Source organism: Chaetodon auriga, chromosome 16, assembly GCF_051107435.1.
Source record: "Chaetodon auriga isolate fChaAug3 chromosome 16, fChaAug3.hap1, whole genome shotgun sequence".
Lineage (NCBI taxonomy): Eukaryota > Metazoa > Chordata > Actinopteri > Chaetodontiformes > Chaetodontidae > Chaetodon > Chaetodon auriga.
This window is the reverse complement of record NC_135089.1, coordinates 23,703,119-23,719,957: the sequence shown is the minus strand read 5'-3', so window position 1 is coordinate 23,719,957 and position 16,839 is coordinate 23,703,119. Positions and strand designations below refer to the sequence as shown.

The window sequence follows — 16,839 nt, the reverse complement described above, 5'->3', positions numbered from 1 at the left end:
TGGAATCAGGGTTGTGTATATATGTGTGTGTGTGTGTGTGTGTGTGTGTGTGTGTGTGTATTCAATTAAATTTATTTATATAGTGCCAAATCACAACAATTCCCTCAAGATCAAGCACTTTGCGACAGTTGCGAGGAAAAACTTATGTACACACAGACACACACACATACGCACACGCACACACACAAACACACACACACACACACACACACACACACACACATACATACATACATATTTGAACAGCATGAAAAAAAACAGAAAAATACAATGATAAAGATAAAAGAAAAGAAATAAATTGTGCCAGTGACATTTAGAAAACCTCAAGAGGTTTACAGAAGAAATATCACCTCAATAGCATATTGTAAGCAAATACAAAAGTCATATAATCCTTAAAAATAAGCAACCATGAGATCAAAAAGAAAACATAAAGTACAACAGATTAGTATATTACCCTTTTTTCATCCATTTTAATGGATTATTCTTGTATAAGAAAATTTTAGATATTGATCTTAATCAACTGCAAATCACTGTATCCAGCTGGATGAGAATTACCCCACAATTTTACCTCAAAGCAATACTGAATTTCTATTCCCTTTGAAAATGAATTTATGATCTTTTCTGAAAACAAAAAAGAAACCTCAGAAAAGAATATCCTTCGACAGTTTCAAGAAAACAAGTCCCCAAACTTAGAAAAATTCAAGAAAACCTGGGTCCTTGAACCCATGATCAGCATTTTCATGAAAAAGACTCTGAACTGCAGCCAGTTCTTATTCCTTATCTGGGAGTGCCTGACAGCCATTGCCACAGCTGATAAGGCCAAGAAAAGACAAATAAGCTTTGGGGGACATCTAGTGAGCAATAATACACCACACCTTAAATCTCTAGTAGCACACTGACTTTTGCAACAGTGTGTGAATGTCATATACTGTAGTTTGCTCATTACAGTTTTTGAATTACTTTCCCTTAATTTCACCTGCCTGAGGATGTGCTCTTCATGAACATAGTGGAATTTGCAAGAAACAATTGGATTGGATTTCAAGACATTTTCAAATACAACTGGCACTGAAGGTCACTGAGGCAATTTTTGCCATCCCAAAACAGGATGACAAGAATTGGATCCAAACACAAAGCAATGAAAACATTTAATTGAGGAAATGCCACCATAAATGAAATATAAAAATAAACAGATAAAATACATAAATTCAATTTAAAGCCAGATTAAAAAAAAATAGCTCTTTGAGTTTGCATTTTAAAAATACCAACATTTTATGCTGTCCTCAGAAGGCTTTTCTAGAAATGAGAACCATAGCAATAAAAGAATGCCTTAACCATGTTTTTTTTTAAAAATACTAATAAGAAGCAACACATGATATAAGTAAACAATATAATGTGCTTGTCTTGCATGTTTAAAGCTGTGGAATATATGATAATTGATGTCATCAGTTTATTCTTTCTCCATCTTCTTTCTGCTGTTCAATAGTTCCATTTATTGTTTAATTTTCGCGGGAGGTGTGAGGTTAAAGGTAAATTTTTAGTTTTAGTGGGCCCACTGTGTCAGGGGTCCACCAAAGTTTACTAAAAAAAAATATATCGGCAGTAAAATAATAATTATAATAATACATTGTACTTCTATGCTTTTCAGGACACTTAAAGACGCTTCACAGAAATAAATAGAAAAAATAAAATAATAAGTAATCATCACAAGAGGAGGGTAAAATGCCTGTAAGACTGTCACGTGGGAGTTATACGGTCGTAAGTGTACCTGGTATGAGTAGGCTAGGTAAAATGTTGGATAAAATTGATTCAATTCAGCAATTAAAGAAACAAAAGAGTATGATTATTTACGTTCAAAAATCGCCTATCATAAAAATTGTCATAACTGGCGTAGATAATTGAGAATATAAATTTAGTCTCTTAAGATCTCTAATCGAAATGCTCAATTGTGTCATTGGATACAGTGAAAACAAATATCATGCTGCCTATTACAGAGAAATCATGATCAATATGATGCATAATAAACTTCTGGCTAACAGTCGATCAGCGCAGATCCTTCCAGGCACGTCGCTCCTCCCAGTGCTGTGAACGCACAGTGCTGGTCACCGGCAGACAACGACAACTTCGTCGATTCGCTGAAACTTAAATACAGGTACGAAGGAAGTTTCGTGGAGTTTACCTTTCTGTCCACTAATTAGATCCCACATTTCTGAAATGTTTTAGTCAGCTCAGTATCAACTCAGTCTGTGATGATTGAAAACTTTTGTCCAACAGGGCCTCCGTAGAATCGTTTATCCTTCGTTTCCTTTTCAGTACAAACTGAAAGTATTGAAGTTTTATTTTGTAGGTCTTGTGCTTCTATTAAAAAAGCAAAGGCGATTCGCTGTTAGAGGTGGTGGTGAGTTTTTCAGAAAGATAAAAAGATCAGTCACGCTAGTATTTCCTGGTGGGTGGAGAGAGGGAAGAGAAGTGTTCATACAATGCCGGCCGACTGGCCGGCACGGATTCTTCTGTCACCGTCCCGGTGCCATAATCTCTCTCGACCGCTTCTTCCTCTTTGAGGTTTAACAGCGGCTTGCACTCTTACTACTACATTACTATCATCCTGTGGACCAAGTTAACTCCTACAACGTCCAATTTGTCCGATTCTTCCCATCAATCCTGTTCTCAGCTGACCTACATCTTCTGCCTCTTTCACCATAATCCAGTATGCTCTTTTATCATGCTCCTGTTAACCTTGGTCTTCACACGTGTTTATCATGTCCTTTCCCTCTGATATACTATACTGCAACTAACAGCACAGTTTCTGGTAGGCTAATGACAATTTTAATAACTTTCCCAGAATGTTTGTATCATTATACATAATCAGAAAGTATGCGAGTGACCCAGTTGTTTATTGTTATTATATTAAGTGCTGAATTTATATGCTCTTTTGTGTTTTCATTTATATAATGCAGGGATGTTCAGAGCATTTCACTTTCAGCCAGGTATCTGATTCTGGCCACCTAACTGTAGTCGAAACTAATGAACCCAATCTTTAAGCTGATTTCCGAAGCAAGTTGTTGCCTTATAGTGATTTTAGGATTCACTGTGTGTCTAAATGTACTACCTTGCTTAGCCTGCTGCCACCACAGCCTGGCCCCAGATAAGTGGAAGAAAATATCACATGCTAGCCAATCTGTGAGGCTGTAATTAGGCACAGCTGTGCTTTCAGCTAAATGCCGCATGCTAACATTCTCACAAGGGCAGTACTAAAGTGCTGATTAGATGGTTTAATGTTTATCATGTTCACCTTAGCATGTTAGCATGCTGACATGCCTGAGTAAATAAAGTGATTTTAAAATAAAATCATTTGGTTTTTGGTCCATGCTTATAGTGCTCCTGGGACACCTCAGGAAAAAACAAAACAAACTTGAACCTTTGGGAAAACATTTTTCTGTCTGTTGCTTAAGTTTTATATGCAGTGTTGTTGTTTGATTGACGAGTTTCCGGCAAGTCTTTGGGTGGTCTTTTTTTCTGTTAGAACAAAAGGACTGCACTGAGTTCTTGTATGGTACCTGAAAATAACGTTGGGGAAAAGGATACAATACGTACTCTAATTGTTGGGTCTCTGTAGATAAAGAATATGGTCTGTACCTGCTCTATATGGAAAGTGTCCTGAGACAACTTCTGTTGTGATTTGGGGCTATATCAATAAAATTGAATTGAATTGAATTAGTGTAGTGTAGCACTGGGACACAGGACATGACTTGTTGTGTATTTGATCTCTGCTGCAAAGGTAATGATAGATTGCTCTTCTGTTCCACCTTATGGTAGTGATGTCAGAGTTGGCAGGCCGCTGTTCCTCCATGTCCTCCATCTCTCTGGTGGAGATCAAAGCTGACACACATCTAGTCCTCCAAGCTTTCCTCCATCGGACCCTTTCCATCCCACTGGCAGAGAGGCCTGGCAGAGTAGGAGGTGTCTATAGAGATCACAACAAGTACTGGTAATTCACTCTTGGCTTCTGCTCTTGTAATCTGTTCAATCTTATTTTTTGATCAAATATGCTGTAATTTCTAGTCATACCAGCATTTTATTTTATTGATCTGTCTTCGTCTAATTCTACCATGTGTATTTCTTTTACCACCATCTACAAACAGCATAGAAGAACTCAGTATTTTTTGCTTACTTACTTACTTAATTACTTCATTCATTCATTAAGGCAACCAAAATCTTTCTTAGTGTAGAGTAATTATAAATTAATGATTTTTAATTTAAAACTAGGAGATGCTTTTTAGCTGTACTTGAATATGACACACTTTTTTTTTTGCATCTACCTTTGTCATTACTCCCTTTAAGTGTCATTATAGCTGATCTCACAACACAGCTACTGTCATTAACCTGCAGCTTATTTATTTTTTATGTCTGTCATGAATCTAAAATAATTTTATCTGCTGCTCAGCAGCTTGGTAATGATTGCTGGTCAACTTAATATTTATGAGCTGTCATCAAATTTCATACTCATGTCTGATAATAGAAAGAAAAATATGCAAGTGAGACCACGTATACGCTGGAGGAGACTGAACAGTGGTCTGGGCTATATCCCTCCATCCTCTCTTTTCTCCTGTTTTTCAAACTGCAAATGTAAAAAGCCAAAATCAAAGACAAATGTGATTCATCATCAGAAATTTAGATCAGAGACTTGAGCTTCCAGTGCAATATCATTTAATCTGACTATGAATCAGAATCAGTTTTACATGACATTGCATGATGATATGTAAAACAAAAGTGGTGCATTTAAACTGTAAAACAATATTCTGTAAAAATGTAAGCTGTAATGAAAATAAGTGGATGTTTTGGTGTCGGAGGGTTATTGACTGATTTAACTGTTCATGAGCGTGATGGCTTGCAGGATGAAACTGCCAGGTCTGTTGTACCTAGGAAAAGTTGGAGAAGATTGTGTTTAGGTGGTGATGGGTCTGATGTTTTCTACCTGTTTCCTGACTCTGGGCTTGGGCAGTACTGATTTGCTGGATGCTGCATATGATTATTTTCCAGCCTCATATGCTGCCTCTGGTCTATTAAGAAGTTTGTGATCCACTTACAGGTCGGTTAGGGTTAGGCTGGCACATTGAGCTTGGTGAGTTTAGAGTGAAGGACTTCTGGGGACGTAGTGCAGTCCCATGTTGACTGCATCATCCACTGTTTGCCCAGCAGGGGGTCAAGCAGTGGCCCTGAGTCCTTCAGGGGGATTGAAACCAGTCTTTTGAAGGATTTCATCCATAGATGTCAGGACCTGTAGTAATTTGACATAGAGGGTCTCTTTGGGATGGGTATGGGATGACTTTGGAGCGTTTGAAGCAGCAGAGGACTTCACACAGCTCCAGTTTTTTTGTTGAAGATGGGTAGCCAGTTGGCCCGCACAGACTTTCAGACAGAAGGCTGACATACTGTCTGGGTCTGGTGCTTTCGTGATCTTCCTCTCAAAGAGCTGGTGGGAGGGTCAGTGGTGAGGGGCAAGAAGGTGGCAGGGGATGCAGATTGTTGTTTGATGTCTGATTCGGAGTGGGTGAGGGTTGTGAGTATTGGCTTATCAAACCTGCAGTAAAACACATTCAGGTCGTCAGCCAGGTTTCCTGCACTTGGTCATGCCCTGCAGACCTCTTTACACTAACACAAGGTCATTGGTTGAAAACCTGTTTTTTAACTTTTCAGTGTAGCACTGTTTTTTACTCTGACCGTCTTTGCCTGTGTTTTTCTGGTCTGGTTGTAAAGGATTCCGTTCAAACTTCTGTAGGTCTCCTCCTTGGCCTGATAGAGCTGTCTCAGTTTTTCTTCATATCAGGGTTTATCCAGGGTTTATTATATGTGTAGAAGGTTTTAGTTGTCATACACACATCCTTGCAAAAATAGCTGCTAGCTCTGCCATAAGATGTCACAGTGTCAGAGAGTCTATTCCGGTCTGTAGCTTCAGTCTCAAAAACACTTTAGTCAGTGCAATCAAACCAGGCCAGTAAATCCAGTTTTGCTCATTGGTCAATCTCTTCACAGTCTTGACCACAGGCTTAGCAGATTTTAGTTTCTACCTGTAAGTCAGGTGAACATGTATCATACAGTGGTCAGAGAGTCCCAGAGCTCTGCAAGGCATGAGTGATAGGTGTCCTGTATAACACAATGGCAGTGGTTCAGAGTGTTTTTATCCCTAGTGGGATATTTAATGTGCTGTCTGTATTTTGGTAGTTTGTGGTTTTGCTGTGTTTAAGTCCCCAAGAACAATGAGAAGAGAGTCTGGATGTTTATACATCATGTTAATTACCTGGGGCCCGTTGCACAAAACTAGGATAAGGGATTAAGCCCGGGATATGTTGGTTATCCTGGCTCAACTTATCCATGATCCGGTTGCACAAAAGCAGGATAGTGGAAAGTGGGATATGTTATGGGATAAGTTACCATGGAGATTTATTCTATGGAGCTAGCCTGCTCCAGACCAGGCTAAGTTCCAGGATCTATTTAATCTCATCCCTTATCTCAGTCAGCAGTCATCACAAACGGAAACCAATAGTTATTCCACTGCCCACTACACATTGTTATCACATTCAACTAGATCCATTGTCATTATTTAAACATTAACACAAAACATAAGCATCATTAATTTCAATTTTAATTGATTTCATTAATTTCAATCATTGTAGATAAATGATGATTTTAGATGATGTTGCAACCATTAGATAGACAGTTTCCCATAGACTATATATAAAATACACATCCGGTATAAATATAAATACACATCAAAGACTAACATGATGTTCCTTTATTGAATAAGGATAAATCAAAGCATCAGTTCCTTTCAAAACTGAAGTCACACAGTGACTCTACAAGATAGAAAGCACAGAATCAAAGCATATTATACCAGACAAGAATAAATACACATTCAAATGTCTGTATATAATACACCCCACATGTCTGCACACTGAAATAAATGCAGGACAAATGTGTACACAACAAATGAACAGACAAATGAATGGATGTAGTAGCCTCCCTGCAAGCTTGTATACACACAGTATACAGCACAAACATAAGAGGCCAAATCAATCTAAATCCAAAAAAAATAAAATAAAATAAAACAACTTCCTCTGCCAATGCAGGACATATTTAACTGAAATTCACAGCATGCATGTTAACTAAAATAATTCAACACATATTGGTCCCTGACCAGCCGACCACTGTCTTCATAAAGGAAGATGGCAGGATTGTCCCAGTCCATGTGTGATGGCACTCTGGGAGCCCTCTCCTTCCTCAGGCAGGCCACATTGTGGAGGACAGCACAGGCCACAGTGATGTCACATGCCCTCAAAGGGCTGACCCGTAAGTCATGAAGACAATGAAAGCGTGCCTTCAGGAGGCCAAAGGTCATTTCAGTCCTGGCCCTTGTCCTGGCATGGGCATGACTGTAGACCTGCTATGCTTCCTGGGGGTCTGTGTACGGTGTCAGGAGAAAAGGCTGGCAGGCATACCCCCTGTCCCCCAGCAAAACACCAGAGAATTCACCTGTCAATACAAAATCTCATCATCACAACCTCATAAATAGAGGGACATTCTTGACACAGCTATGATGTAAAAAGTGGTTAATGTGCATTCTTAAGTATTAGTCAGGGCACTTACCATTCTGCAAGATGTTCTTGTATTTACTCTTGACTTGCTGCCATGTCCGTTTTATCCCAGTCATGTTCAATCTATACACACACACACACACACACATATATATATGCTAATAAAACAACATACATGAGATAAGATCAACTTTATTTATCCCAAAGGGAAATTATCAAGGAGTTATACAGTCTGATGGAGTTATGTTTACACAATTTCACTCACATCTGCAGTCAATTTCACAATTTCAACTGATTCATTATCAGAGTACAACTACGTTTTCAGAGATGTTAATTAACTATTTGGGTTGTAATTGTGATGGTTTCAGTGGAGCAGTGAGTGTGTATTTGTGCGCTACTTACGCATTCAGGCGGTCTGCAATACTTTGCCACGCTTCCTCTCGTTGTTTTATAACTGTGGCGGTGTTGCCTTTCTTTTTAATTTGGTCCTTCACCTCCTCGTAAGCCTCCAGGAAGATTTCTGCCTCCGACGGGGAAAAGTACGCCGCTCTAGTTGCCATGGTGAATCGGTGAATCTGTGATCGACGGCGGGGTCTATTTGAGGAAGCTGCGTGCACATACTTATCCAGGATAGGTTTCACCTGGCTTGATGAATCCGTAGCTGTGTCCCAATTCAGGGGCTGCATCCTTCGGAGGATGGATTTGAAGGCCGATTACGTCATAACGCTGCGCGAAGGCTGTCCCAATTCGTCCAAATTCGAAGGATCCTCCAAATGCAGCCGACAAATGCGTCCTCCTTTTCCGTGTATTTGGAGGATGCGTCGCTACTATCCTTCACGTCCTCCCATATCCCAAGATGCTTTGCGCACCGATTGAATTTTTTAATAATGGCGACCTGTTGATATGAGGAGCTCAGTTAACAGTTAGCCTTATTAAAACTCTTCACTTACAAATGTTACAAGCTCGCATGTCAACTAATATCTTATTTTGAGTGAATACTCGATTGTGATTGGCTGCAGGGTGTCCGTTAAAAAGTGTTGTAGGACACCTATAAAAAAGTTCCAGTCAAATAGCCTGATTGTTCTAAATTATTACGCTGGCTCAAACGCTAGTTGGTAACCGTGGCAACAGAAACTCGAACATACGTTATTTCACAGTTTATTTAACACAACGGCAAGACAGTAGAAAACATGAGTGATTTTACAGTTTCCTTTAACCACATTTAATGATCAGAGTGAATGGTGGATAATATTTCTTGCAATAAAAATTATTTAGGAAACTATCTGTCGTTGAAACAAAATCTGGCATCATCCTCTGGACACACACAAGCGGTAAGAGGTGCACTTGCCCTCTGAAATGATACTTTGTATCACGTAACATAACGTTAAGCAATCATGTCACTTCCCTCCACTGATTAGGCCTAATATAACAGTTGCGCCGACCGAGCTGCAGGTTCTGTGGCCAGAGCTGGTTACCTTGGCAACGCGTCACAACGAGCGATATTAAATAGTCCACTCAGCGGCCTCTTGTGAAAAACTTACGATTTTAACGGTAAAAAAAACCAACATTAACGTATTAATAATTGATTTAATATTTATTTCTTTCGTAAGTGACCATGGTAAAAGCGGGATAATGCCCTTCGAGGTGTCCATTATCAGAAATGAATGGAAGACGCGGAGGCGTGAACCGTCCGACACGAAGCTGTGAAGATATTCACATCAGGTGAATTTGTAAGTTGTATAATAGGCTACATTTCGCGCCTCTTACAAGCGATAGGAGCTGTACGGGCGCATCTCCGCACCCCGTACGTGTGTTTTTCCCGGGTTAGGAGGGAAGAAGTTATGACGTCGTGACGCAATCACAAAATGCTCCGAAGGCTAGACCGTCCCATTTAACGATAGTTGATGCGGCCGACGGAGGATCCTCCGAAGGACCCAGCCTCCGGAGACCGCGTAGGCTGGGTCCTCCGAAGGATGCAGCCGCTGAATTGGGACACAGCTCATCCTGGCTTGGTCTTTGTGCAACCGATTAAGCCTGGACGCTCATGTTTTGGATTGGTTGAACTCCACTCAGTCACTTATCCTGGATGTCTTAATCCTACTTTTGTGCAACGGGCCCCTGGTCAACCAGGTGTTGGGATGGAAACGCTGACCAGAATAAACAAGGAAACCTTCCACAGTGGAGAAAAAAAAAGTTTAATATTCTATGAAAATAGTCTCTTCAATGTTTACATATTATTTGCACTACTGCAATATTGCACAATACATTCATTGTTCATTGTTTACATTTATTTATCACTTTCTGGTACATAGTTTCTGCTGTTAATATTTGTTTATATACTTAGCTATATTTTATATACTTATATTTTCAGAATTGCTGCTAATCTATGTTTATATACGTAGTTATATTTTAAGAATTGCTGCTATTCTATGTTTATATACCTAGTTATATTTTTTGGGAACACTCTTTTCTCTTAGTTTTATTCTATGTTTATGTTTATGTGTACCTGCTGCTGCAACAAAAGAATTTCCAAAATTGGGATCAATAAAGTCAAGTCTAAGTCCCTCTAAGTGATGACTGCAATAAAGTAATAATGCAATCAGTAATTTTGTTCTTTTTGTTGTAAAAGCTACATTGCAGGCAACAGCACTTCACAATGTCTGAATTCAAACTCTTTCAGCCAAGTGAAGTCAACAATTCATGCCTTTACTTGCTTTGTTATTTTGTCCAAAATATTTATGGTTTGAGTTTTTTATTTGCATTTAGTGAAAATGTTTTTTGTTTTTTTTTGTCTGTGAATGTCCTCTGAAAGCACTAGTATTCAGTATGTCACATCAGTGTCAGGTTATGTGGTCTGAAATACTGTAACATTTTATTTGACAAATACTGCCCATCCCTATTATTTAAAATGTGCAGCCTTATTATTTCTCCCTTTCTGCCCACACAAAATGTTAACATCTCCACTTTGAAGCTCCACAGTTATTCTTTCAGTGATACTAGTTTTCTTCACCCTTCAGTGTCACATCAGGGTTGTTGATAATAAGGTGGTGGGTCCACAGGAAAGTAGTAGAAAATACCATCCCAAGTCAAGTCCAATTCTTGAGTATTTTTAAAGTAAGGACAAGGGAAATGAGCAGAGAGGTGATGCTCTGCCTTCTCCATTTATAAGACATAATATTATATTTTATTAACTATTATATTAAGACACAAGACTTGTTAAACATCTGACTGAAAATTTTACCCAAATACAATACTAAGCCAACAGGAAGCCAAATTCTCTTCAAAATATCATACAAACCTGGTGACAGAAATGTTTTTTAGATTTCCTGTTGAGGAGGGCTCATTCTTGCATTGTACTTGGTCGTGTACAAACCTAAACACCTTTATGGCACAACTCTTTATCTACAAAGACCAAACAATTCCCTCAAGAGCAAGCACTTGGTGACAGTGGATTGTTTGATGTTTAAAAGTTCCTCGCTGGTGGATGTGATTAGGCAGGGCTAAAAGCAGAACCAATAAACAAAAGTGGTGCCAGAGAGCACAGTGCTGAGGCTGCCACTGCCATATATTTTTATGATAATTGGAATCTTTTAATTTTAAGACGATTATATGTAAGTTCATCATACTTTGATCTTCATGGTTGTCACTTTGAATGTACTTATACAGTAAGAATAGTAAATCAGAACTTGAGATCTATCAAGATGTATCAACGATCATTCTGTAGCACCATTAATTGAAATTGTCTTGAATCATGGAATATCTATTCTATCCCATTGTGCACTATGCTTTGATGATTTCTCTTGCTAGCTCTAAGCCACAACCAAAAGCAAAGGATGGGCGGGATAATCAGGTGGAAGATAACAGTTCGGCAGATGAGAAGAAGACTGGAATCAAGGGCTTCATAAAGCAGCTGCCTCGTCGTAACACCACATGCCGTCCTGCTAAAGACCCTAAAGACTTGGACAGGGACAGCGGGGCAAAACTGTCACACCTTAGAGAACAAAAAGAAGTAAGAAAGTATTTCATTTATCTGGAATTTATAATTTATTAGTTCATTCTGGGTTTCCTCTGTTGGGTTACTTGTATTAATGTTTTCAAGATGTTCAAATTTTCTGTCTGTTCTTCTTCTTCTTGTCTATTTTTATAAGCAGAGAATGAAATTATCTCACCTCTTAAAACTGCTTCTCATTTTTTCCCACATAAGAACCCTAAGCCTAACCTTAACCCTAAACCTAATCCTGTCCAACTCAGGGCCTTGGAGAAGGGATGTGTTAATGTGGCATTTGGTGTTAGGATTATGTAGACTGGTTCTATTCCATGGAAGTGTTATGGCAGCATGGTCACTAATAATGATGGGGTGTATCCTTGAGTCTGAGATACTACATATAATTGAGTTGGTGGTGGTGGTGAGGTGAGGAAGAAGTCAATGTGTGAATATGAGTGGTGAACCAGTGGGTGCTACAATCTCCAACTATCGTCAAGACCAAACATGAACTGTTTTATTGTTTATGTTGACTGCCAGATATGCTCATTGTTTGAAGTGTTAGTTCTGTCTGCTGAAGGGTTGATGACTGTTAACATTGCCTCCTATTATGACTGGGCAATTGCAAATGTTGGAGATGGAGGAAAAGAAAATGTGAAAAACCGATGGGTCATCAGTATTTGGGCAATAAACATTGCCGATTGTTATGGAGCTGTTGCATTAAAATACATACCCCTCTTTGTTTTGTGTTATAATGAGCAGAGAGGGAGAGAGGCTGAACTGTCTCATGCTCTTTGGAGTGAAGCTGTCTTTGCCTGTTTTAGCATTGTTTTTGCTGTCCTTGTTCATGGTGCAGATTCTATTGTAGCACTTGTAGATGTAATCTTCGTCTGAGGACAAATTTGTCTTGTGAGAGTTGCGTTCACAGTCACATCAGAGTCTCTCTCCAAAGTGTAGTGTCAGTATACCGTGGGATATGTCTATCCGCAACACATACAGATGCAGCATGCAGTAGAGGGGGCTTTCCTCCTACTAGCCACATTAGCCATGGAACGTGGTAACGGCAAATTCAACAAGCTACCCAGCAAAATAAACAATAAAGCAACAATAAAAATGGCAAAACTTACAGGTTCTAAGTTTGAGGTTTGTGTCAATCCATCCTTGAGCTGCAAATCCTGCTTTGCACTGTCCCTCAAAGTGGTCCAAAGTAAAATGATTAGTTGACCCATATAGCATAAGAGCTTTCCCGTTGTTGTTCTTGTGGGATTTTTTCCATCAAGTTATTCAAATGGGTCATCACTTCCTCAGATGATGGAAGCAGATGAATACTTTTGTGTTACTTCTTGCATCCAACAACAGGGACATTGGCATGCGTTGCTCATTTTGTTCCCTTCCACATCTTCTGGAGTCAGCGTTAAAGCAAGGAAAATAATAGTTACTGAATGTAACCCCAGTTCTATGACTATGTGCATTACCCCCTACCTGTATATTATTGCAGCCACAGTGAAGCCCATTATTTTAAATATGCTAAAACTTTTATCAAACTTTAACCACCCCTAGGCATGACAAATTGGATTAAGTTGGGCTGAGTCTGTCCAGTCTGAGCCAGCCATTGCCTCAGGGCCAAAGTGGGACTCATTTTCAGCCCTGGAGTTTCATGCCTCAGACCCGCCCACTTTAGATCACGACCTATTATTATTATTAAAATCATGTAATTATAACCTTACATGTTAAGTCTACAATAGCACACTGTTATGTAAAGCCTTGTAATTCAGTGTATTTTTCTAAAATATTTCCAATTCAGTGCAAGTAAGGGTTGCTTCACAATGTAGAATTATTTCAACATGAGTGCACAACCTCAACATTATTCTTTATAACACATCCTTTTCAACAATATCTGAATCTATATTCTGTTCAAATAAGTGTTCACAGATATCCATCCATCCATCCATCCATCTTCCACCCGCTTTATCCGGGACCGGGTCGCGGGGGCAGCAGTCTAAGCAGGGACGCTCAAACTTCCCTCTCCCTGGACACTTCCTCCAGCTCATCCGGGGGGACCCCGAGGCGTTCCCAGGCTAGCCGAGCGACATAGTCGCTCCAGCGTGTCCTGGGTCTTCCCCGGGGCCTCCTCCTGGTAGGGCATGCCTGGAACACCTCCCTAGGGAGGCGTCCAGGGGGCATCCAGTAAAGATGCCCGAGCCACCTCAGCTGACTCTTCTCGATGTGGAGGAGCAGCGGCTCTACTCTGAGCTCCTCCCGGGTGACAGAGCTCCTCACCCTATATACAAGCGGCTGAAATGAGTTCACAGATATCCAAACCTCAAAAATGAAATAAAAGAACAAATATTAAATATTAAATTTAAAAAATAAAAAATAAAATTAAAAGTGTTGCACTTTCTAATAACACTATCATCTCTTTTTCCTCTGCAAGGAAACAGTTCCATCACAACTTAGATTTCACAAATATGAGAACATGAATTAAAGGGCAAATCTCCAGCACTATTCTTTACAACATCAGAATGTCCTTTTCTGCAATATCAAATATCAAGCAACAAATAATAGCAACTTGTAGACCAGTCCAATCACATGGTGGGCATCAGTTAGCAGATTGTACTCAGAGAGAATGAGATGAACACAAATGACACAGTTTTTACAAGAGGAACAAATTTTACTCTCTAGTTCAACATCCTGCTGTTCCATGGAAGGATCCTCCTTGCTTCCTTGTGGCATTCCACTAGCTGTCGTGACAGTGTAACCCTCCAGAGGGGACATCTTTAGTCTGTCCCACTGACATTCAAGGCTGTAGAGTTCACTACATAATGTGCCAACTGTAGCTCTGTTGTCAAACTTAAGCAGACATTTGCTTATTTCTTCCAGAGCCGAGCTGAGGAGTCCGTTTTCCCTTACGAGCAAAGTTTCGAGGGTCTAGACAGGCAAAATCTGAGCAAAGTTTTACAAAATGCTGCCCTGCAGATGACTCACAGTCCACCATAGCAATCAATCTTGCATGAATGACATCAGTTACATATCTTAGGAGGATGGAGCACTGGTCTTTGCTGCCGATATCTTGTGTGGTGTCAATTTGGACTGAAAAAATGCCAGCTTGTCTTACTTCTTTGGCTATAGTCACTTTTGTCAGTTGGCTGATGATATCCACAACTTTATTGAATGTGTCTTTTGACAGCAGTGTAACTAGAGACCCTCTGCCTTTTGCACCAGTTTCATGCTGCTTGCTGTTTACATGCTGCTGTAGGCAAATGTCATATCTACTCAAAAGTAGAATCAACTCTAAGATGTTGTAGCTAAGGCCACATTTGCCAATAACTTTTATAACATCCACTATGCACTCCATCACCTGACTTTTCTGTTTCACTTGCTCAGCACGCAACGGCATTTTGTTACCAGTCAACAGGCTTTTCAAATCATTTTTTTTTTTTTAGAACTTTTTATTTAGATTTTTCTTTTTTTCTCTCTCTTAAACATTGAACAGTATCTGAGACAAGATCAGTGGTTTGTAAAAAAAAAAAAAAAAAAATACATATCCCGTACCCAGATATTACTGCATATGATGCAAATGTATATCAAATATACATTACACAGTGTAGTAATAAGGGAAAACAAACAGGGAGAACAAATAGACAAAGATAAATAAGTAAATAAATGGATAACTAAATAATAAGAAATGAATAAATAATAGGATAATTAAAAAAAAAAAAAAAGGAGGAGAAAAGGGGCAAATTCACATTGCGTCAGGGTTCATTTCTGGGTCCATTTCCATTACTCAAAGAGCAGCCTCAGCAACCCAAATAGTTCACATTATTAGATATTTTCCGACCATGCTTCACCTCCGATCAAAAAGGTCCATTTTCAACTGTAATGATGCTGTCATTCTTTCCATGAGATACACCTGTCTCAACCTCTGTTTCCATTCAGCCATAGTCGGTGATTTAACATTCTTCCAGTTTACTGTTACATTTTTCTTGGCAACCAATAATAAAATATGCAAAATATATCTTTGGTCAGCAGTGAAAAGGTCGACCGGAATAGCACCAAGCAAGTAAAATAGCCCATTTGAGGGGATTTCTCTTTTCATAATCTTCTCGATTTCGTTTTTAATATTTTTCCAATATTCAAAAATAACTGGACAGTCCCAGAATATGTGCGTATAATCACCCATTTGACCGCATTGTCTCCAGCATAGAGCAGCTGAGGGGTTTTTAACAAAATTTGAAACAGCCAAAGGGGTATGAAAAAATCTGATTTTGAGTTTCCAGTCGAATTCCTTCCACTGCTGACTGGTGATACCTGTATGACTGCTGTTAAAGAGTTTATCCCAAAGTTCATTTTCTATTATAGTATTAGATTCCAATTCCCATTTTTCCTTAATATTATAGGTATTCTCACATAAGGCTGATGAAAGTCTTTTGTAGAGATAGGAAACATGTTTACATAGTGGGAGACGTTTTTCCAAGATTTCAATAAAATATTGTTCTATACTATTTGGGATTTTGCCAATTCACTCCTTGTCTTTATGATTTGTAATGTAGTGTGTAATTTGCAAATATCTGTAAAAATCATTGGAGGGAAGGTGAAATTGTTCCTGAAGCTGGGTAAAGGACTTTAAGTGTGTTTCTTCAAATAATTGATTAAAGATGATGAGACCTTTGGCCACCCATCTCCTAAAACCATGATCTGAAACCGAAAGTGGAAAATCAATATTGCCCAATATGGGCATAGCTCAGCAAATAGATCCATTATCTTTAAATATCTTTTTAACTTCCGCCCAAACCTTTATAGTATGTTTTATCCATTCATTTCCAATCTTCATTTTTTTTTGACATGTTTCAAATCCAAAAAGGGTAAGACAAGACAAGATAACGGTGCACCCTTAACTTTACCCTGTTCTATTTGAGTCCACTTTGTCTCCTCATCTCCGCTGATCCAACCCACAATGGCTGCTAGCTGAGCTGCCCAATAATAAAATTTCAAATTCGGAAATGCCTTTGTTTTTAGCCAAATGAAGAATTTTAAGTCTAATTCTGGGTCTTTTATGTTGCCATATAAATTGAGAAATTAATTTAACATTTTAAATAAAGAACTTGGAACTCTTATGGGCAGCGACTAAAATAAAAACAAGAGACAAGGAAGCAAAATCATCTGCACTGTTTCAACTCTGCCGAGCAGAGATAGGGGGAGGACTTCCCAGTGTGTCAGATCACTCCTTATTTGTTTAATTATCTTATTATAGTTTGCTGCAAAAAGTTT

At 39.0% G+C, this 16,839-nt stretch overlaps 1 protein-coding gene across 1 annotated transcript in view; it reads left to right on the top strand.

Annotated features, from left to right (window-relative positions):
- Nucleotides 1-2,080: 2,080 nt before the first annotated feature.
- bcl2l12 (BCL2 like 12) overlaps nt 2,081-16,839 on the top strand; it is a 38,008-nt gene continuing 23,249 nt past the window's right edge. Inside the window, exons 1-3 of the mRNA XM_076751845.1 lie at nt 2,081-2,149; nt 3,814-3,985; nt 11,397-11,598. Of these exons, the coding sequence (XP_076607960.1) occupies nt 3,816-3,985; nt 11,397-11,598 (372 nt within the window). The 5' untranslated portion in view covers nt 2,081-2,149; nt 3,814-3,815. The remainder of the gene's footprint in view (nt 2,150-3,813; nt 3,986-11,396; nt 11,599-16,839) is intronic.